The sequence below is a fragment of the Perna viridis genome, chromosome 13, assembly GCF_037379345.1.
Source record: "Perna viridis isolate PV_CMFRI_1.1 ecotype Kerala chromosome 13, ASM3737934v1, whole genome shotgun sequence".
In the NCBI taxonomy this organism is placed as follows: domain Eukaryota; kingdom Metazoa; phylum Mollusca; class Bivalvia; order Mytilida; family Mytilidae; genus Perna; species Perna viridis.
In genome coordinates this window covers 18,990,446-19,013,043 of record NC_142457.1, presented here as the reverse complement: position 1 = coordinate 19,013,043, position 22,598 = coordinate 18,990,446, and the positions used below count along the sequence as shown (strand labels likewise).

General features: G+C 34.3%; 3 protein-coding genes and 1 long non-coding RNA gene across 5 annotated transcripts; 3 read left to right on the top strand and 1 right to left on the bottom strand.

The window, feature by feature from the left end:
* Window positions 1-4,610: 4,610 nt before the first annotated feature.
* LOC148599839 (uncharacterized) lies at window positions 4,611-6,598 on the top strand. Its single transcript, XR_015918212.1, has 3 exons — window positions 4,611-4,738; window positions 5,407-5,545; window positions 6,494-6,598. It is a non-coding gene; the product is annotated as an uncharacterized LOC148599839 (long non-coding RNA).
* A 4,460-nt stretch (window positions 6,599-11,058) lies between these two features.
* LOC148599838 (uncharacterized) lies at window positions 11,059-12,601 on the top strand. The gene is made up of 3 exons (XM_088558507.1): window positions 11,059-11,336; window positions 11,552-11,620; window positions 11,798-12,601. Exons 1-3 carry the CDS (start codon window positions 11,069-11,071, stop codon window positions 11,923-11,925), a joined length of 465 nt encoding a protein of 154 aa, XP_088414633.1. The 5' UTR covers window positions 11,059-11,068; the 3' UTR covers window positions 11,926-12,601.
* A 3,862-nt stretch (window positions 12,602-16,463) lies between these two features.
* On the top strand, window positions 16,464-17,827 carry LOC148599837 (uncharacterized). 2 transcript variants are annotated; one of them, XM_088558719.1, is made up of 3 exons: window positions 16,464-16,736; window positions 16,926-16,994; window positions 17,134-17,821. In XM_088558719.1, exons 1-3 carry the CDS (start codon window positions 16,469-16,471, stop codon window positions 17,259-17,261), a joined length of 465 nt encoding a protein of 154 aa, XP_088414845.1. In that variant the 5' UTR covers window positions 16,464-16,468; the 3' UTR covers window positions 17,262-17,821. The 2 variants fall into 2 exon arrangements, with proteins under 2 accessions (XP_088414845.1, XP_088414847.1); XM_088558721.1 differs by lacking the exon at window positions 16,926-16,994 and having other exon boundaries at window positions 17,134-17,827.
* Window positions 17,828-20,372: 2,545 nt separating this feature from the next.
* On the bottom strand, window positions 20,373-21,470 carry LOC148599836 (uncharacterized). Its single transcript, XM_088558828.1, has 3 exons — window positions 21,193-21,470; window positions 20,936-21,004; window positions 20,373-20,786 (listed from the first exon to the last, which is right to left on the bottom strand). Exons 1-3 carry the CDS (start codon window positions 21,458-21,460, stop codon window positions 20,659-20,661), a joined length of 465 nt encoding a protein of 154 aa, XP_088414954.1. The 5' UTR covers window positions 21,461-21,470; the 3' UTR covers window positions 20,373-20,658.
* Window positions 21,471-22,598: the final 1,128 nt, after the last annotated feature.

Sequence of the window (22,598 nt, the reverse complement as noted above, 5' to 3'; positions counted from 1 at the left end):
TGATCTCATCTGTAGGTTATAGACTCTGCAGATGTGTATTTTTCAAAAGGTTTATACATGTAATCATTACTCATTACAAATCAGAGAAGCTGTATCTAATTTGTATTAAGTGTCATGGTTTAATACTGTGTGTGGCAGAGGCGTTCAAGCTTTGAAATATATAGCGACTATACCCTTAACACAGGAAATGAGTCTAATTTCGATAACGCAACCATGTGACCGATATTCTCCCGGTACCTGTTGGGAGAATCGGTCACATGGTTACGTTATTGTAAATAGAGAACTAGTGTGAATCTGTACTTCTGATGTTGGGCGTTAGAAACCGACGAGATTTGTCGGATTTAAAAATGAAATGTCTATGGAGATATCTCATTTTAAAAAGGCTTTTAACATTTTACTGGCACTTCAAAATCAGTCATTGTGGAAGTTTGTTTTGTTTTGATCGGCTTAGTTTATCGGCTTAGTTTGCAGATTTTCATTGAAATATTAATTGAAAATGAAATTACTAGTAATTTCAATTAAGTTGTATTAATTAATATCTTGGTTATCCGTTCATAAAAGTAATTATTTTATTCTGTGTTTATACAAACTAAACCAAACTTAGCTACTGGGACGAATGTCGTTGGATTATGTAAATTGCAGAGTTATTTTTGTTTATAGTAAGATTGCAGACAAACAGTTTAACTATATTCTATATTAAGATTCAAAGATTCAATATTTTTATTACAGTCTCACCACATACAAACATACATATTTAAATTCTACATATAACAAGTTCAACATTAGCATTTTATGCACCAAACTAAAAGATTTATGATACTATTGAAAGACATAAGTGTATTCTACATACAATTATAAAAGAGAGTTTATTACTTTTAAGTAGCTGTCTTTATAAGAATCATGCAAAATCTGAAAAATGTGATACACTCTAGAAAAGGCTACATATTTTTATTTTTGTAATTAAGTTGTATTATGGGTCTTTATTATAAAATGTGTAATAATTAAAATCTACCTGCTCTTAATAGATAATCAACATTAAAAATCCAATAGATTCTATTGTATTTGAGTATCGTTTACAGAGTTATCTCCCTTAATTTTGAAATCTACAGTGCATTCTATATAATTTTTATCTCGAAACTGATTATGAGTTTCTGTTTACTATGGCAATTCAAACAAAATATCAAAAATAAAAATATGTAGGCTTTTCACCCATAAATCACATTTTGCATGATTCTAAGCTGGAGTGCTACTTAAAAACCAACATGTAAAACCATTAACATATCGTTTTTTCTTTAAATTAGTGATATAACAGACTATTTCTTATAATACTCATATTTTCATTATTAAATAAAAAATAAAAAAAATTCATTATAGATTGAAATGTTCGTTTAAATGTGTTGCGTCATTTAGCATGGGTTGCCTAAAACAATGTACGATTTCATTGAAAGAACGAAAGAAGCAGTGGCGGATCCAGAGGGGATGCAGGGGGTTGGCACCCCCTTTTTTGGAAAATTGGTCATTTTCATGCGTAAAATTGTCAAAAGATGGCAAATAATGTCCTAGCACCCCCTTTTTCTGAGGAAGCCCGGCTGGCACTCCCATTTTCAAAGTATCTGGATCCGGCCATGAGCAGACTTTTTTAAATCGAGCTGAGACGTGACTTACTTGACTTATTTTCGTCGGTCCTTTAGGAGAATCTCCTATCCAGTTTTCTCTTTTGTGTTGGACCTTTGGTTGCTAATCAGTTCATGATTGATAGCCAATATATTTTCTCTCTCTTTCTTGGGTTGTCCTCTTTTCCTCCTCCAGGTGTCCATGTGACAACTAACTAGGCACACTTGGTGTTTTTCCTTCTAAGGGCATGTCCTAGCCCTAATCAGTTTGATAGTAATACGCATGATTTCAAATCCCGCCCTTTTCCACATCCCTCATTTGTACCTTTCTGTGGCATGAAGTCTATTTATGGACATCTTTTTAGACGCCAAACCTAACAAGTTTTTATAGCTCAACTGGAGGGCGGACGCCCACCGTGTCGCACAGAGTATCAATATACAAGCTCCCTCCCTCGGCAGACGTTCGTTTCTTCTCTTACTAACAGCTACAGACAGGCCTTTCCAAATTCTCGGGCGTTGTTTAAATCATACGTCGTTTGACAATCGAATAACATCGCGTAAAAATTATTCACTTTTTTCCAACTTAGTCATTTTGATGACTCACTTTTGGCCATACACTGTAGAGTGAATTTTGAACGCCAGACGCTATTTCGGAGCATGTATCAATATGGTCTCAATTAGAGTAAAAGAAGACCGAGTTTACTCTTACATGCATTATACCACTTGTAAGTCAACAGAAATCTATAGGCATGTGCATTCACTGGTCCTATCATGAAAACTGTTGTTTACCCCCACATTCAACGAATGTGTAGCTGATGCTGTTGACTTTTTGCCGCTCTAGGTCCTTAACTAGTTTATACAAAAAAACAAAAAAACAAAAACAAACAAAAACAAACAAACAAACAAATTTAATTGAGCACGAAAGGTGTTTTTAAATGACATTAGGGTATAAAGAAGTTATGTATTACTAGTATACCTTTCTCCTTTGTTCAATCAAACTCCGCCGCAACTATTCGGTCATCAAGAGTCCTATCAAGATTTCATTTCTTTCTTTTTTTGGGGGGTGGGGTGGGGAAGGGGGATACATGTACATAAGTAATAAGCAAGAAATGTTGTTTCAAGCAAAAAGAACTTCATTTGGGTATCAGGCAAATCATTGCATGGCTAACATTATGTACGATGCTTTCTTTCTTTGCGTAGAAAGGTTTCAACTTTCTTATCATATAGGTCGTAATATTGATTCAGTTCAGTTATTTTTGTCAAAACGGAAATACTTAGGTATTTTTTATATTCTATTGGCTTTAGTTATCTCGTACCAAAGTAAACTTTAACCCGATGAATAGTATAACGAAAATGGATATGGTGAATGTGTCAAAGAGACAACAACCCCACCGGAATGAAAAATGTCAGCTCACGGCCACCACAGTTTGTTTGCTCTACGATATTGTCTAAATCGCAATATACTTTTGATCAGTATTTTGCAATATTTAATGTTATGACATGCTTTTAAATTTTCATTTGAGAATCACAGAATTTTCAGGCAGTTTTAAAGAACTCGACTGGTTAAATCATGGAAATACATTTGCGCTTTGTGTAACACATATATATTACTGAACAAAACTAACATAACCACTAACACAACAAAAAGACACCCCCCCCCCCAAAAAAAAAAAAATCTGCTTTACTTACGTAAGCATTTTTTTAACGATGTTTCTAGTTTACCATTAAAGGTAAATGTATTCATTTGATTTCCTACCGATGGTCAATTATCACACAGAGCATATATAGTGGTCGTTAATTTGCATTGATTGTCCTTTGTATCTCATGCTTTTTTTCTTTTTTCTTCTTTTCAAGGTTAGCTTTTATTCAGTTTATTGTATCGAGCAGGAATGGTCTTACACCATTATTATAACTCGTATCGATTGGGATATTTTTTCCCGTTTTAATGAGTTTTCGAGCTGAAAATATCTAAATGTAGAAATGTATTATGAGATTCGTGTGACCAAATGAAATTATACAGTCATAAACTTTTCGTAGAATACTGTATGCAGCCTTACTTGTAACTGGCGCGTACCCGTTGTACATGCTCAATATTTACTTCCGCGAGGAAAATTCCTGCAACTAGCCCAACCTCGGGGAAGTGCACATTTTGTAAAACACAAATGCTCACGGCCTACAGTGCAGTTAAGACAAGATTGACCATTCTCAGTGATATCGAACTAATGAGTTTAAAAGTGTTTGTTTGCTGGAACTTTGATACTTAAAATATTGAAGGGATAAGATCAATTTTTGCAAGAAATTTGGGAAAACCTACTTCTTTGATCAATTCTTTATTACAAGAGCTGACTTTTACATCACCTTTCAAAACAATGTATCAAATTGTAAAGACCTCTTAAGCTGTACTTAAAATTCTTGTTATATTTTGCATGCGACTCTTATTGGTACTGAATTACACTTAAAACATATTTAAACAAAAAATCCAAATTTTATGACATCACGTGATCTCTTAACGAGGGTCATTAAAACAAAGGATGAAAACAAGTTAATTGCTGATACCGCCATTCATTACGGAAAGCCTATATTTACGTTTTAAACTTAATGCGATCTTATAGTTTGATTGATAGTCGCTGTAAACGTCAGGCAGTGGCTGTAAAACATGGTCATATTAAACTCACTACTCAGAAGACGTTATTTCAGCCTTATTAATTATATAGAGTTCAGAAAAAGTCATCAGGAACACATGTAGGTGGTGATACATCTATTTTTGTTGTTGTTGTTGATGAGATTAATTCAACACGCAGAGAAGCCGGTCTTAATAAAATGATGCTGTTTAGAAAGCGTGGTAATGTGAGATAGCTTGTATCTAAGCTAAAATGAGTAATCGATAGCCTGGAACCTCCTTTTTTTATTTTCAGGATAGGAATCATCCTAAATAAATTTCTGAATCCGCATTTTACCTGTATACTTCGAATCACTGGAACAGATTGAAAATGCCATGTCTTATCTCTTACAGAACAAAAAATCGAGATAAGGACAAATAGCGAAGTCAATCTATTACTCAAGACATACCTTGGCAGCCATGTTGCGTTCATGTCTGATCTTCGCTATTTTTATTTTGTATACAGGTACAGATGGTTTCGATGTTTTATTTCTTTTGTTGAGTTTTATGTATTTTTTTGCAATTGCTTGAGCATTGTGCATGTACGCATATGGTCGAGATCACTGGCGGATCTAAGACCTGTTTCGGCGTTCTAAATATCCCCTTTGTTGGAGTTTTTTGTTCATTCCTTGCAAAGTTTGAAAAAAAATAGACAAATAATAACCTGGAATCCCATTTTTAAAATTTCTGAATCCGCCTCTGCAAGACTTGTCTACTTGACCGCCTACTTTACTTGCAGTGATAAGAAATTATGATACATTGTAATCACTGCGTGTCTACTGGCATTTTCCTCTCTTTGTCAATTTTAAAGTTTTCAGTCGGTCCACATAATCACAACACATACCGCCACGTACAATAACGATGTATACACTCAACTACATGTAAATTGAGACATGACAGAAATAACAGCCACAACGACGATCCTGCACTCATCGATAGGTTCAGACATGGCAGAAATTCAAAAGCGAGACACGAACTTTCAACGGACACATTTCAAAATAAAAATATTGAAAAAAAACACTATCGTAATCCCCTATTTCGATTTTATATAGGACACGTCGACGCGCCCCATATACAGTATCCGTCCATGTCACCTGACTATACATATAATTTTTTCTGATGTTATGTCTTCAGCTTCAGTTTACAGCCAACTTATCACTCCAACAATAGCTTGTGAAATGGAGTGTATTAACAACCACACAATAAACGGAGTTAGACCGGAACATCAATCCCCGATCTACAAGCAATGTCGGGATTATTGTTTGAAGCATGCGTAAGTACTGCGAACATTACGCGGGAAATTCCATGGATTAACCAAAATTTGCCAAATACATGTGTTTTTAATTCATATTTTTCATTACTCCTCTGTCCGGATTTCAATAAATAATACATATGCCACACATGTACATATATCGAGATATAATAAAGTGTATGTCTTAAATCTGGCGAAAGTTATGGTTAGTGCTGACTTTAGATTCTTGAGATTTATGTCTGTCTTCGGTCTACTATAAGGTTACAGACCACCAATTCAACCAATGAGCATTTGGAACGTACGCAAAAATAGTCCTACGCAGATATTACCCCTGTTCCTCATAGTGCTGTGAAAAAAGTTCTCATCTTATTTAAAAAATTTAAACAGTTTCTGAAAGGAAAAACATTTCTGTACATTTTATAGGTGCATTTTGCTTCTTGTGATGTGAAGCCTAATCTCCATAATGATTTTTAAATATACCCCTATCTTGTGAAAACACTGGGATTTCCCATGCTATTTATAGACCCTTCACTTCCGGTGACCAGTACTGCACTGCAAGTCTGCTAACCCCACATGCCATTCTGAGGATTGTGAGCTGACATATGTAGAATCATGCTGATATATAGTCCTCTGCAGGTTAAAGTTAAGGTAAAGTCCAGAGAAGCCATTGAATATTGTGAAATTAGCATAGAAGCCTATGGAAAGTGGAATTAGTGGTTTTTAGCCTATAATCATGACAAAACGAAATAATATGTGCAATTATCTTTATATAGGCAAGCACCCCAATCCTTAAAAATGTGGAAAATTAATCATATTAGTAATCACACATTCATGAAAATGTTAAACGAAAACCGTAATCTATATCTGTTCTTTAACGCAAATTCAATTATAGATTATTTTTAATTTATTTTTACCTAAATATATATACATGTACATGTGTATAGTAATGAACCAAATTTTGATTTACAGGTATGACAATCTACTTAATAACCTTGGATAAAGACCAAGGACATCGTCTATTTACACCAAGATGTCTTCAAAAAATTCACAATAAAATTGTTCACATGTCTTCCATACTGAATTATGTTAACGTGTATCCCCCATTAGTTCTTCCTTGCTTGTATATGAACATTCTCTTCCACAGAGTTATCGACCCTTTCTCGATCTGGAGATTATGCGCAAGAGAGTGGTATTTGAACGGTAGATTTATGTCACGTACTACAAATAAGACATTGTCATTCATAATTCAGACATAAAAAAATAAAAGCCGAAAATTCAGATATATATATATTTTTTTTTCAAATTACGGATTCCTTAGTCTAAGAGTAAATTATGTCCAAACACCCAATCGCTATCAGGTTGGAAAATAGGGGTTTAAGGTTACAAAACAAGACTATAAGTATTAAATTGCTTAAGCACTATAGAAGAATTTTCCATCGAAGTACCAAAATATGAATTCATTTTTGTTTTTTCGACTGGTTCGGAATTTAAAGTTTTGCATGATTCTTTCAAAGACATGTACATTCAAAAGTTGATAATACCGTGTCAAGGGAAATACCCTAAATAGAACGATCAAAATAAGCTTCAACATTAGGTACCAACCACCGACCATTTGGTTTCTAGCCGGAAAGGATGTAGGATCAAATTTTGTGTCCTGGATTTATTTTTCTTGGGAATTGCTATATTCATTCTTATCCATTTGTACGCATACTTTCAATATGGAATGACCCGTTCAAAACCATCTGTCGTGCTTTTATATTGTTTCGCCTCAGTGCTGCTGATTTTTGTCTTAAAGGTTTGATCACGCCTTTCCATCACTGCTATTCTCGCATCGTAGTCTTTTCCTGCTCTAGCTGCAAAGTAGAGGTAAAACGTTTTATTGAAAGGTAATATATTACAAATATGAGTTGCTCCGTATTTAGTTTGAAAACCCTCTTTAAAAGCAAATTTTATTAAAGAAACAACTTTCGAATTTCCACAAGGAAAAAGCCTTCTATTGCTGATTAGCCGTAACCAATAAGAGAGATTATTATCTCTACTATCAAACGAATCTTGATGCCTGATGCTTGCAACCTGTTTTCTTTATTTTGTATTATTTACACCTAAAACGAAAAGGAGCGAACAGTATAGACACGCATTTAATAACAATAAATCTTACAAATTATTACAATATGAGTTTAATTTAACGGAACGAAACAAATCTTCAATACGAATAAAACATTTGCCCCCCCCAAAAAAAAAAAAATAAAATAAAATAAAATAACAACAAACAAAAAAGCAACAACAAAAACAAAAAATCAAAAAAATCAAAAAAACAACAACCAAAAAAAAAAAAAAAAACAACAACAACAAAATACAAAATCAAATGAAATGAATGTAATGTGTCGAAAAATCTTAACTAATGATATGAAAAAAAATACAGGAGCAAGCAAAAGCAAGAACTGAACTAAGCGCATATAAAATAATTCTGTCTGTATTAAGTCATCTTCGTGGTATGATTAGTGTAAATACATGTATTTATTTTTACTTGTAATGTATAGCAGAAAACCAGATTTAGAAAACTAGTACCGCTTTGTTCTGGCAACTAAATGTTTTCCACTGGCGGAAATTTGTCAATTCAATTTATTGCATTTAATTGTTGTAAATATTTTTGTAATTGTTTAATATCAATAATAATGAATATGAAACTTCAACGTAACTTCAAACTGTAGGACGGAAAAAGACAAATAATTATGTAGACAAACAAAACAAGACACAAAACAAGCAAACAAACGAAAACAAACAAACAAACAAACGAAAACAAACATGAAATCAGGAATGAAAAGTAAATAATCATACAAAATTCAATCGAACAATATAAAGAGCTTTGGCCATCGGTGGAACCTTAAAAAGGAAAAACAAAAGAAACCAAAAAATATATAATCCGTTAGAATGAGCATTAAATCTTGAAGTTAGTAGCACACTCCTTAAGTGAAAATGTTTCTTACTGATCGGTTAAAGAAGTCTGAAGGCAAAATTTCTTTTTTTACCCCCGCTAGCGCATCACTGATGCAAGCATGCGCAACAATCCTCAGTGCACAAGTTCATCAACGTAACGATCAATCCCAATCTTTCACATTAAATGTATACATCAACGTTGAATTATAATTGAAAAGTCCGTTGAATGTGAAAATTGAATTGACACTCAAATCACGATGTTGAGTCAACGTTGCACATCAACGTTGAAACAATGTTGAAAATAAGTTGTATTTTATTTGATACTGAATTTGTGGAATCTCAGTCAATGTTTTTTTTTAAAAGTAGGTTGAATGATTGAATTATGGTCAATGAATTATGAGAAAAAATAAGGCAGATTGTAAAGAGTACGAAACATCTTTTTAAATTGTTAGAATAAATAGAAAAACATATTAGCAATACTAGTATTTCTTTCTTGTCAAAATGATTTAAAATGGTATTATACCCGGTAACTGGTAAATTAACAAAATTAAAAGTCATAATCCCTCGAATCACCCATTTGATCTTATCTCAGTCTCAGACATTCGGATTTTTTTTTAATACGAAATTTCCATCCAAATACTAGAATATGAATATTTTTGGTCATCTTGCATGATTATTGCCAAGGGTTGTACCTGCAACAACCATTCATGATGTTGTGACAACGATGTATAAGTGGTGTCTGATACAAAATTAAAAAAAAAAACACAAGCAGACAAAAAATAAACAATTGTTACTACAACGTATTCGCACACAGCATGGACTATCCGATGGTTATAACAAGAAACGAATTGCATGTTTTTAGTGAAGACGTAGTATATGACTGGATTCCCTTATGTCACGTATGATCTATGCCATCACGAGAAAAAAGGTACACGTTTACTCTGGGCATGTTGGACTGGTTTTCATTTTCAAAATACAGGAAATAATTGACTACAATTTATAAATACACAACGATAGGGCCAACAATCATGGCAGGTCGATATGCTCGGCCGATTACTAGTAGTTTACATACTGGTCAGCTCTATATTCTTAGGGTGATAAATTGTTGTACGGACGTGCGGCAAGTGGTTTTATATCTTATAATATTTTATGAATTTGAAACGGAAATCCTACACAGTCAAATGTAGCTATTAGTATTTGAAAAACTTACCCATCCTAATATTTTTTTGCAGATACACTTTAATGACGACGTTACTGCGATTCCCTCTGATGTCAATTCAGTATGATTGTCATCTCTAAACAAAGTGTCGACGTGTATAGCTAACCTTCATCGGGAAACCATGCCCCATGCAGACGCACATATAATACCTTATCAAGAAACCATACCCCAGGGGCTTACAGCTAACCTTATCAGGAAATCATGCCCCATGCAGACGCACATATCATACCTTATCAAGAAAACTTACCCCAGACGCTTACAGCTAACCTTATCAGGAAATCATGCCCCATGCAGACGCACATATCATACCTTATCAAGAAAACTTACCCCAGACGCTTACAGCTAACCTTATCAGGAAATCATGCCCCATGCAGACGCACATATCATACCTTATCAAGAAAACTTACCCCAGACGCTTATAGCTAACCTTATCAGGAAATCATGCCCTATGCAGACGCACATATCATACCTTATCAAGAAACCATACCCCAGACGCTTATAGCTAACCTTATCAGGAAACTATACCCCATGCACTTTTAGCTAACCTTATCAAGAAACCATGCCTCATGCTAACGCACATGTCAAACCTTATCAAGAAACCATACCCCATGCTCTAATAGCTAACCTTCCAGGAAACTATATCCCAGGCGCTTATAGCTAACCTTATCAGGGAACCATACCACAGTTATATACATACTCCATGGGGTGGGTCCTCTTGAAAACATTACCGCTATTTCCTCCAATATGTCAACTTTTAAAGCATGTTATTCACTACTAATGCCTTCATAAAACGGGTCAAAATATGCAAAGTGTCGCCGATTACAGCTAATCTTATTAGGAAATTATACCCCAGAGGCTAATAGATAATCTTGTCAAGAAACCATATCCAATTTATTTAATATTCATTAAAATATACCTAAATCCTTTGTTTGATTCATTATACTGGGTGACCTAAAATGTAGTCTTTACCAGATAGTTATCCCCGGGTCGCGCAGGTATATTTGATAGTTGGAGCAAGTCCCTATGCTGAAAACACCTACTTCAGGCGTCTTGTTTTGAGACTTCCTGCTAATAATTCTTGATTGTCATCAACATATACATATAATGACCTACTTCAAGATGAAAACTACATGTATCCCCTTAAAACATAAAGCTGCACCACCATTTTAATCAGTTCAAATAATGGTTTATTCTTGACCGGAAAATAGTGCAGACAATAATAGTAATACGCAAACAAATCCATTTAAGTTTGGAAACATAAGTCGTTGTTTGACTTACATGACCTTGCTTTGACCTACTCAAATGGTCACATGTGATCCTGATTGACGTCGACGTAATAATCGGTATCATAGGAACGTCACTTCACTCTCATGAAGACCGCTTCAAAGATGGGCGCGCTCTTCGTGAAAGCCGGTTGCACTGAGTGCTTCAACAGAGATCTTCGCAAGATTTCTCCTGAAATAATCTGTGATTTACCTGTTCCTGAACGACGACTGTCGGAAGAAATAATAAAAGAACTTAAAACTTGTGGCATCATAACATCGGAGACAGCTACAGCTAGGGGCGGATTGGCATTTGAAATAATGCCAGATGGCGTTATAATGACACAAAAACCACGCCGCCTGCCAGCACTGCATGGCAATCGAGTTCAGCCAGGTAAATTTTAGTTACTAGTAAGAGAACTGACCTTTATCTAATGCATAACGAACAAATCCCTCGAACACTATGATAGTTTGACCAAACAAAATATTTATTAGACCTTACTTTCGTACTAAGATGAACTTGTAAAATGCATGTATATTGTGTTCTACGTTCTATTGTTGTTTTTGTTTGTCTAATACTGATATATTGTTTGTTTCTTTTTTGTATAGGTGTAAAAAACGCAGTAGAAAGAAAACGTGACGCCAGCATCCGGCGACAGGAATCTCTTGCTAAGAAAGGTATGTGTAGCAACTGAAGGTTAAGACTAATTAAATTTAGCTTTTGGATATTCAAGAGAAAATCATTTCTTAATTTTAAGATGGATTCCAAGCCAAATTGGGATAAGAGAAAGGAGCAACTCACATTTAAGATATAGTATTTTTCAACAAATTGTTTTTTTTTCATCCGCTTTACAGCTAAAGCAGGAAAGGACTATAATGGAAAGAGAGCGGCAGTAATGGAAAGACGTGAGCAGAAACTTAAAGACAAAATCAGAAGAACAGAGGAAAAACTCAGAAAACGCACAACAGGAGTTCCGAAATAGGTCATGCCATATTGAAACTATTCATTCGACATATTTTAGTATTTTTTAAAAGAAAAAAATACAATAGTTAAAACAAAAACATTTCATTGAAATCATATATAAAATAGCACTTTGTTGGTGCATAGCTTCAGCACCAATTTTCCGCGATCCTTTATCTCAGCACCAAGCCACAACAGGCAGCATTCCTAAAGGATAAAAACCGATAATACCGAGTATAAGCGACAATGCATGCAGCATCAAACCAAGCATTTGACACAAGTCTCAGAGCAAAGCCATAACATCAAGACTCTGTGTCAAGATTATAACAGAATGAGACCACAGCGCCTAGATCAGAACAGCATGAAACCACAGCAAAAAGATTAGAAAAGCATTTAGCCACAGCGCCAAGATTAGTACAGTATTCAGCCACAGCACCAAGATTAGAGCAGCATTGACCACAGCTCCATGTCTGTCGCTCTTGCACAATAATGTATTTATGCACGGTTCACGTTAGAGATGTCGTTTTTCCATCTAGGTCCAATAATTTCAACATGTCAATGAAGGATCGAACAATATGGTGAACTAATTTCATAGTTTGTTTAAATAATAGTTTGTCTCTCTATGCAGTATTTTTAAATAAATCATTGCAAACTTCTATCATTCTAAAGCACATCTACGCTGCAAATCGTCATAAACTAAAACTTTAAACAAACAAAAACAAAGTCTTAACAGACCAACGGACAAGCAAAACAAAAAACAAACAAACAAAAGGAAACAAAACTAACATATGGAAATGAATCAATACAAAATCAAATAGATTAAAATTAAATCAAAGTACTCATGTACAGTGTCAATTAATACGAACCAGAAACCGAAATCTTTTCATATAAATTAAATCTCACAAGAACACTTCAAATAGCTGTATGCAAAATGCTAGTACATGTGTATAACCATTGAAATTGAGAAACAAGACGACTCTTCATAACGTCATCGATTGGCCAAAGCATACATGTCTACACATCCGGGTTATGAGGTCCTTATAATGAAATTTCCACTGTGATTTAGGAGTAAATATGACTTACGTTATATTTGGAAGTCGGGTCTTAACTCGAAACATTGTGAGTAAAACTCGCAAAGATATTCTGTAAAACATTTCATTTTGACTTGAGTCATTGAAGCTTAAATATTTAAATGTTTGATGAAAAGCCATTCAAGGGCCGAATCAAGTGTTAGAAGGATTCCTAAATGTCAGTTTTTAACATTTAAGACTTAAATTGGCTATGATAAAATTTTTGTCTATTGAAAAGTAACATAAAATTTTCATGTGCATATTGTTAATGGCGAGAAGTGCAAAGTAGCTCTGAATTTAACTGAATTAAGGCGTGTCAATATTTTTTTATCCATTGAGATATAACAACATTTTCACCAATCAGATTACAAAATTTATCTCAAATTAATTTATTTTGTCGTAAGTACAAGATGTAAGGATTTTATTGTCAGAAATTCCGTCCTCAAAAGCTAAGCAGTTTATGTTTTACTAAACTTTTGTTAATTTTTATCAATTTAGATCGAAGATCAGAATTAATATAGCAGTCGCCAGAGCCTTTAGATTTGAAAATCCTGAAAGCATCTGCAATTTTACCGTAAACACACTACCGCAGGAAAATAGTCCCATTAACATGTCCCACTAAGGGTTAAATGCAGATAGTTAGGTCCACTTTATAGGTATTTCTAAAATTTGATTCTATGTTTTACGTCAATAAACAAACCCAATAAAAAACTTTAAACTGGGAACTAACTATGCTGATTAATTTGGTTTGTATGAACCACGGTCCAATTAAAATATCCTCTTATCAGTACATGTTTATTTCTATACATTTACCCGATTAAACCAGTCGTTCAATATCAATATATTCAAGTTGCCTATTTATTTTTATAAGCATACAAAAACCATCTGATGCTTAGCTGGAAATGAAAACCTTGCAAGATTATAAATAGTCATCAATCTTAGAATTGAAATATAAAGAGGAATGCTGGGTACCAATTGGAAGAGCTGTCTTCAGATATTTCATGCAGGCCCTGGCAGTGGTTCCAATCAAACTTGCATAAAGAAAGGGGTTTCACGCTATTATTTGCCACTTATCGTTTGTCCATTTTTTTTTTTGGCAAAAAGGTAGCATAACCTCCGAAACCGTCGTGACCTATTTTTATTACGATTACCTCCTGGTGACACCTGAAGCACTTATCTGACAAATAAAAATGATACTTTACTTCGTCGATGCCATAGAAATTTCGATTGTGCATTTCTCGGGAATTGTGTCATTTTTCTTTTGGTCTGGTGTTATTGGTTTTTGCAGTTATCATTCTATCTGGCTATTTAGGCCACGTGTATGTTATTATAATAGCGCTGTATGTGCTGCAGGACCTTAAAAGTGCATGCCAAATGTTTCCTGCACCGGACACGATTGGTGAAAATATATTGTAAGACTTTATCATTAATGTTAATATATGCGTCTCTGGAAACTAAGCGCCTTTACATGACACATAGGCGTCTATGGAATAACTAGAAGCACTTGAGCTAAAAAGCTTATCAACTGAGAAATGCAAGTTAGTTTAGAGGAACTTGTATCTATTGATATGATTTGTTTCAATGATTTGGCTTAATTTTGAATGATTTAACAGACAGCTTCGACCTGGAGGTCGATAAATTGAATATTGACCTGAAAATTTAAAAACTGGGAATGACCAACTAGCAGTTTGTAGTTCAAATACGCATTATGTTGGAGAGTTTTGTGTGCATTCATCTAGTTGTTCTATGGAAACCGATAAAAAAATTAAAAAAAAACTTAAAAATAAAACAATTTGTTCAATATTAATCATTTACAACAATAAGCTTGTGTTATGATACGTTTGAATTCGATCCCCGTTTTCATTTATCCCATATTTTTACAATTTGACGATCATTTTAGGCGTAAAAAAATCAAACGATCGATATAAATTGACTCAGTACATGAATACTTTGATTTATGTCTATGATGGAAAGCCTACATTAAAAGACAAAAAAAATTGTGTCCCCGACAGGAATCCATGTTGCAAAAAACTTATAGTTTGACCTCGAGGTCAAAGGTTAAGGTCATATACAAATCCAGATTGTACGCGACGTCTCATGGTGACATACCCATGTGCCAAATATGGTATGCCTATGTTGAAGAAAGAATGTACGGGCCCGACACGAATCTGAACAAACAGACAGAGTGATTCATATAAACCCAATGAATTCTACATCATTTCATGGCAGTACACCTATGTCCCAAATATGATATGAAAAATAAAATTCCGATAACTTTAACTTGTGTACACGGTTATTTGAGGTTATGAATGTAGCCGACACATTGTCCTATGGTGATTCACCCACACACCAAAAATCAAAAGACAAAGGTTGTGTTCCAGATACGAATCCACGCTAAAAAACTATAATTTAGACCTTGAGGTTATCGAGTGGATGCATGTACGCGACACATCGTCTCATATAGTGATACCATATGCCAAATATGATATGCCTTTGTCGAAGAACAAAGGAAATTGTGGTCTTGACACGAATCTGCACAGACAGACGGACAGACGGACAGATGGATAAATCCCCCTAAACTTATGATTGCTTTCACATATCCCTGAGATTTATTTTACCTAGATGGTATATAAGACCTGAACAAAACAAGGCCATGTTTAATTCGAGCATATTGTATTTATTTTAGTTTTCAAACTATTGGTGGTAGGGAATGATTCAAATTTATACACAACGAAAAGTCGGACGGAAATTACTTTGAAAATGCTGAGACTTACTCCCATTATCAAGTGTGCAGTCTTAATATCCCGGTAAACTAGTTTATGAGTTGGATTTTGTTCCTGTGCTAATACTGTAATTCCCAAATCACATTTCTTGTCATGAGATGGCATCAGTCCGTGATTTACGGTAGCTATGTATATCTAAGTTATGCCAAAATTCAAATAAAGTTTGTTTCCCATTACGCTATCTATCCATTGGAAAGAGCCCCATTACTATTTTTTCACAAGCTTTTAAACAAAATTTAAATCATTATTTTTCACGTATTTGATGATGGTTTTTATAGAAAGAGATACACTTTTTGGGAAAAATATTTTTCTACCTACTAACCTACCAAAGGCCAGGAGATAGGGTCGGGTATAAATGGGAAACAAACATTATTTTAAGTGTGGCCTTACATATACAGTAAACCTCGCGTTTTCTTACATTCAGTACAGCCGATGGGGGACTAATAATCAAGGATACTGCAACATTATAAAGCTGCTCTCCAAACAAAATTAATTCTAAATATATTTTTTCAAATATACGTTTTTTGTTGTGCCCTACATTCGTGTAGAACTATCCAAATAATCTATTAACGCTAACTGATATCAGACACTGTTTGACTTATCTGTCCTTGCTGTGACCTACTCAAAAGGTCACATGTGATCCTGATCGACGTCGACGTAATAATCGGTATCATAGGAACGTCGCTTCACTTTCATGAAGACCGCTTCAAAGATGGGCGCGCTCTTTGTGAAAGCCGGTTGCACTGAGTGCTTCAACAGAGATCTTCGCAAGATTTCTCCTGAAATAATCTGTGATTTACCTGTTCCTGAACGACGGTTGTCGGAAGAAATAATAAAGGAACTTAAAACTTGTGGCATCATAACATCGGAGACAGCTACAGCTAGGGGCGGATTAGCATTTGAAATAATGCCAGATGGCGATCTAATGGCCAGAAAACCATGCCGCCTGCCAGCACTGCTTAACAATCGGGTTCAGTCTGGTAAGTTTTGGATAACAGTGGTATACGAGTACATCTTAAAACCGATCACAATGTTAATAGTCCACAATCAATTTAGGCCTTATTTTCATACGAAGATTAACAAATTTGTAAAAATATGATTCTCAAGTTATTTTAAAAAGTCACTGCAGTTTTTGTATCTATTATTATGTTTGCTTTGTTTGGTTTTAGGTGTCAACAATGCGAAAGAAAGAAAACGGGCTGCAAGTATCAGGCGGCTGGAATCCCTTGATAAGAAAGGTTTGTGTTTGAAAAAATAAATTTACTAAATAGCTTATTTGAAGTGATATATTGCATTAGTTTTTAATTTAAAAGGTGATTTCCATACCTCATATCATACTACCTTTCTATTAAACGTTTTTCCTCTTTCACTTTGCAGCTAAAGCAGGAAAGGAGTACAGCGCAAAGAGAGCAGCAGTCATGGAAAGGCGTAAGAAAAAACTTAAAGATAAAATCAGGAGAACAGAGGAAAAACTCAGAAAACACACAACAGGAATCTCCAAATAGGTCATTCCATATTGAACTTAATTCGAGTACTCATTTCAGTCTTTTTTGTTAACAGAACATAAAAATCCTCCGGGCAACAAGCAAACCTTGGCTAGTTCCGCCACACCCCATAAACCAAACGAGGAACAAGTCACCCGAGAAGATCTGCATGGCCATGGTAGAATTATACTAAACCAATCAGACCTGTCCTGTCTGACGAGAGGTCTCCTCCGAGATTTATTTCATAAAATGTCAAAAGGCCGATTTCCTTGTTTTGTAAATACTCTGATTCTTCATATGTGAATAAAAATAATCTACACTGAGGCTGTGTTCATTTGTCAGTACAAGTATATTGTAAAACGAAATAAACTGAAATTTATCAAAACGAAACAAAATCTTTAAAACAACTTAATTGTCTATCTATAGCAAAAACGAATACAAATCAAAGAGAAAAACAAACGAATAAAAATCAAAGAAATAAAAACAAAAACGATACGGATATGGAAAGAAAATCAACAACTGAAATGGATAAAAATAACTGTGAGAGTAAAAAACAAAATTTCAAAATATAAAAACAAATTATGAATGACAATAAATACCCTTAACTCGAAGACGCCATTTTCGCCCATTCTGAAATTTTTATCATAGATATGAACACATTATTGTCTTTTACCACACACCTAAATTAATAGTATAGCCTAGTAAGCTTACCATGAAAATCCTTGCTTTGATGGTCAACGATATTTGACTTTTTATGGGCAACTCGGCGGGAAAAGTAGAGGACGCTTACCCTACAAGTGCACCTGGTCCATACTCCCAGTTTTTAGTGGAATCCGAGTTGCTCATTTGCTTTTGTTACTTTGTATTTATGATTTTAGTTACTTCATGTTCTTTGTTGTGTATGTCTGTTTTCCATCTCTGGTCTTTGTCCCTGGATTACATTCTTTTGATTACCGCTATAACCTTGGTTCTCTTGATTATTCTTTGCTTCATATTCACGCTACATCCTGTTTTGAATAAGTGTAAAGTTTTGAGAAATCACAAAACAATTGTTGATAAGAGAATAGAAATTGATTCAGTGTTACATAATGTAACTTTTAAATTCATCTTTATTCTTAGTATGTTATTTCCGTGTCAATGAAGAAGAGTAAATCAAGAATATTCTGAATGAATAAGAACAGTATTCCGAATTAGCCATCAATCTTTAATAATGACATAGAATCAATGCTATATTTAAAGTGCTTTGAGATTAAACAAATGCTTGTTATGTTTGGATTTTCTACAACAAACAAGCAATATTCATTACGACAGACTTCCTTTTTACTGAAGAAAAACTACCTTGATGTATCTATAATTAAACAAATTTTAACTGATCAAACCTCTAACTTTAACCCCAACATGCATGTATTTCATTAGGGAACGACTTCCTCTTCTTCAGCAAAAGATATGATTTTGGATTGGTGAACTTTAACCCAGCAAACAGATACTTTCTGTTGATTTTACCGAATACATGTTTTCTCCTTCTGTCAATGTTAGTCAATAGCGTGTTGCAACATCATGCACTCAACCCATTCTAAAAGTATCCGTCTTTATAAGAATCATGTAAATGTTATAATATGCGATACAGCCCCAAAAAGCTACACCATTTTTAAGTCGCTAATATTGTTAGTGACTTCTTGTACCCGTAATTTCATTACTTTACGTTAGCATATGATTTGCAGAAATATAATTATATTACTACTCCACATTAAGCAGTTTACTGTCATAGCTTCGTACTCCTTGCTTCATACGAGATCAAACTGTACCTTACTTTAGTTTCTTTGTATGTATTATTTCAGTTACTTTATGTCCTTTGTTGTGTTTGTCTGTGTTTACCATGTCTGGTCTTTGTCCCTGGATCACATTCATTTGATTTCCGCTAGGATCTTAGTTCACTTGATGACTCTTTAAATATTCTATGTGTTCTACGTGGTTTTTTTTGCTTGGGAAGTTTACATTAAAAGATGAAATGATCGGTTGGCATTGAACACTACCCCCCCTTCAAAAAAAAAAAAAAAAAAAAAAAAAAAAAAAAAAAAAAAAAAAAAAAACACGGCACCGATCTGCAGTAAAGTAATGAAATTACGAGTGCAAGTAGTCGCTTACAATATTAGCGACTTAAAATGGTGTAGCTTTTTGGGGGTGTATCGCATATTATAACATGATTCTTATAAAGACGGATACTTTTAGAATGGTTTGAGTGCGTGATGTTGCAACACACTATTGACTAACACTGACAGTTGGAGAAAACATGTATTCGGTAAAATCAACAGAAAGTGTCTGTTTGCTGGGTTAAAGTTCACCAATCCAAAATCGTATCATGGGCTGAAGAAGAGAAAGTCGTTTCCTAATGAATTGCATGCATGTTGAGGTTAAAATTACAGGTTTGATCAGTTAAAATTGTTTAATTATAGATAGTTTGTCTTCAGTAAAAAAGGAAGTCTTTGTCGTAATGAGTATTGCTGTTTGTTGTAGAAGATCCAAATATAACAAGCATTTGTTTAATCTCAAAGCACTTTAAATATAGCATTGATTCTCTGTCATTATTAAATGTTGATGGCTAATTCGGAATACTGTTTTTTATTCATTCGGAATATTCTTGATTTACTCCTCTTCGTTGGTAAAAATAATTTACTAAGAATGAAGATAAATTTGAAAGTTACATACTGAATCAATTTCTATTATATTGTGATTTCTCAATTTTTTTAACATGTTCAAAACATGACGTAGTGTGGATATGAAGCTAAATATCGTTGACCATCAAAGCAGGGCTTACTAAAAGACCAGGGTGTATTCATATTTATGGTCATAATAAGTCAAAATTTCGGAATTGGCGAAAATGGCGTCTTCGAGTTAAGGGTATTTATTGTCATTCATAATTTGTCTTGATATTTTACTAAGTTATTTTTATTGCTATTGATTTTCTTTTTATATCCGTATCGTTTTAGTATTTGTTTTCTCTTTGATGTGTATTCGTTTTTGCTATAGATAGACAATTTTATTTGTTTTAAAGATTTTGTTTCGTTTTGATTTCAGTTTATTTCGGTTTACAATATACTTGTACTGACAAAAGAACACAGCCTCAGTGTAGATTATTTTTATTCACATCTGAAGAACAAAAGTATTTACAAAACAAGGAAATCGGCCTTTTGACATTTTATGAAATCGATCTCGGAGGAGAACCTCTGGTCAGACAGGTCTGATTGGTTCATTAATATTCGACAATGGCCATGCAGATCTTCTTGGGTGACTTGCTCCTGGTTGGTTTATGGGGTGTGGTGGAACTAGCCAAGGTTTGCTTGTTGCCCGGAGGTTTTTTATGTTCTGTTAACGAAAAAGACTGAAATTAGTACTCGAATTGATTTCAATATGGAATGACCTATTTGGAGACTCCTGTTGTGTGTTTTCTTAGTTTTTCCTCTGTTCTCCTGATTTTATCTTTAAGTTTTTTCTCACGTCTTTCTATGACTGCTGCTCTCTTTGCGCTGTACTCCTTTCCTGCTTTAGCTGCAAAGTGAAAGAGGAAAAACGTTTAATAGAAAGGTAATATGATATGAGGTATGGAAATCGCCTTGAAAATAAAAACTAATGCAATATATCACGTCAAAGAAGCTATTTAGTAAAAACTTTCTTTTTCTATTTTTTTAAACACAAACCTTTCTTATCAAGGGATTCCAGCCGCCTGATACTTGCAGCCCGTTTTCTTTCTTTTGCATTGTTGATACCTAAAACCAAACGAAGCTAACATTATAATAGAAACAAAAACAGCAATAACTTTTTAAATAACTTGAGAATCATATTTTTACAAGTTTGTTATTCTTCGTATGAAAGTAAGGCCTAAATTAATTGTGGACTATTAACATTGTGATCACTTTTAAGGTGTACTCGTATACCACTGTTATCCAAAACTTACCAGACTGAACCCGATTGCTAAGCAGTGCTGGTAAGCGGCGTGGTTTTTTGGCCATTAGATCGCCATCTGGCATTATTTCAAATGCCAATCCGCCCCTAGCTGTAGCTGTCTCCGATGTTATGATGCCACAGGTTTTAAGTTCTTTTATTATTTCTTCCGACAGCCGTCGTTCAGGAACAGGTAAATCACAGATTATTTCAGGAGAAATCTTGCGAAGATCTCTGTTGAAGCACTCAGTGCAACCGGCTTTCACAAAGAGCGCGCCCATCTTTGAAGCGGTCTTCATGAAAGTGAAGCGACGTTCCTATGATACCGATTATTACGTCAACGTCGACCAGGATCACATGTGACCATTTGAGTAGGTCACAGCAAGGAGAGATAAGTCAAACAGTGTCTGATATCAATTAGCTTTAATGGATTATTTGGATAGTTCTACACGAATGTAGGGCAACACAAAAAATGTAATTTACGCATATTATAAAAAAATTATATTTTGGAGTTGATTCAGTTTGGAGAGTATAGCTTTATAGTGTTGGAGTATCCTTGATTTTTCCGGTGTAGTTATAAGTCCCCCACCGGCTGTACCAGAAGTAAGAATAACTCTAGGCTTACTGTATCTTAGTATGTGATTATAAGGCCAAACTTAAAATAATGTTTGTTTCCCTTTTATACTCGACCTCACCTCCTTGCCTTGGGTAGGTAGGTAGGTAGGAAAATATTTTCCCCTGAAAGTTTATCTGATTCTGTAAGACCATCGTCAAATAAGTGAACAAATATTGCTTTCAAAATTTTAAAAAATCTTGTCAAAGAATGGCGATGGGGGTAATTTCAGTGGGTAGATAGGATTATGGGAACTAATCTTTAATTTGAATTTTGGCATAACTTGAATATACTTATTAAATCAAGGACTGATGCAAGTCTTGTCACAACAGTAATTAGCACAGGAACTAAATCCGACTGATAAACTAGTAGACTGCATAATTGATAATGGGAGAAAAACTGTCGAGCATAGAGGGGGCACTTGGTACTGCCTATATTAGTACTGAGTTTCGATTTTTAACAAGTGTGGCTGACAATAGAGATTCGGGTTATTGAAATTTAAAAGTACATTCTTTGCAAGAAGCGTTGGAAATATTAACCAAATGCTCTTTTACTTTTCAATTTGATATCTATATTAAGTTGGATACAGTTCTGCAATTTTTATAGACAATGTCGGCGAAATTTCGGACAAACCTAAAAGACGGATTTCAACGATTTTTTGTCTGCTTCTCGTTTTTTTTGATATATACAACTTGGTGTACTGTACACCATACATTAAGCACACTTTTTCGCACACCAAGTTATCCCCCCGTCAATTTTTGTAAAACTTAAAATTAAAAGTTGAAATTTGATGGATATATTGTTTA

Excerpts from the sequence above, each read along its gene's own strand:
- LOC148599838 (XM_088558507.1), top strand. The coding sequence starts at position 11,069 with ATGGGCGCGCTCTTCGTGAAAGCCGGTTGCACTGAGTGCTTCAACAGA. Across the intron at positions 11,337-11,551 it reads TGGCAATCGAGTTCAGCCAG|GTGTAAAAAACGCAGTAGAA; the intron begins GTAAATTTTAGT and ends TTTTTTGTATAG. Across the intron at positions 11,621-11,797 it reads GGAATCTCTTGCTAAGAAAG|CTAAAGCAGGAAAGGACTAT; the intron begins GTATGTGTAGCA and ends TCCGCTTTACAG.
- LOC148599837 (XM_088558719.1), top strand. The coding sequence starts at position 16,469 with ATGGGCGCGCTCTTTGTGAAAGCCGGTTGCACTGAGTGCTTCAACAGA. Across the intron at positions 16,737-16,925 it reads TAACAATCGGGTTCAGTCTG|GTGTCAACAATGCGAAAGAA; the intron begins GTAAGTTTTGGA and ends GTTTGGTTTTAG. Across the intron at positions 16,995-17,133 it reads GGAATCCCTTGATAAGAAAG|CTAAAGCAGGAAAGGAGTAC; the intron begins GTTTGTGTTTGA and ends TTCACTTTGCAG.
- LOC148599836 (XM_088558828.1), bottom strand. The coding sequence starts at position 21,460 with ATGGGCGCGCTCTTTGTGAAAGCCGGTTGCACTGAGTGCTTCAACAGA. Across the intron at positions 21,005-21,192 it reads TAGCAATCGGGTTCAGTCTG|GTATCAACAATGCAAAAGAA; the intron begins GTAAGTTTTGGA and ends GTTTGGTTTTAG. Across the intron at positions 20,787-20,935 it reads GGAATCCCTTGATAAGAAAG|CTAAAGCAGGAAAGGAGTAC; the intron begins GTTTGTGTTTAA and ends TTCACTTTGCAG.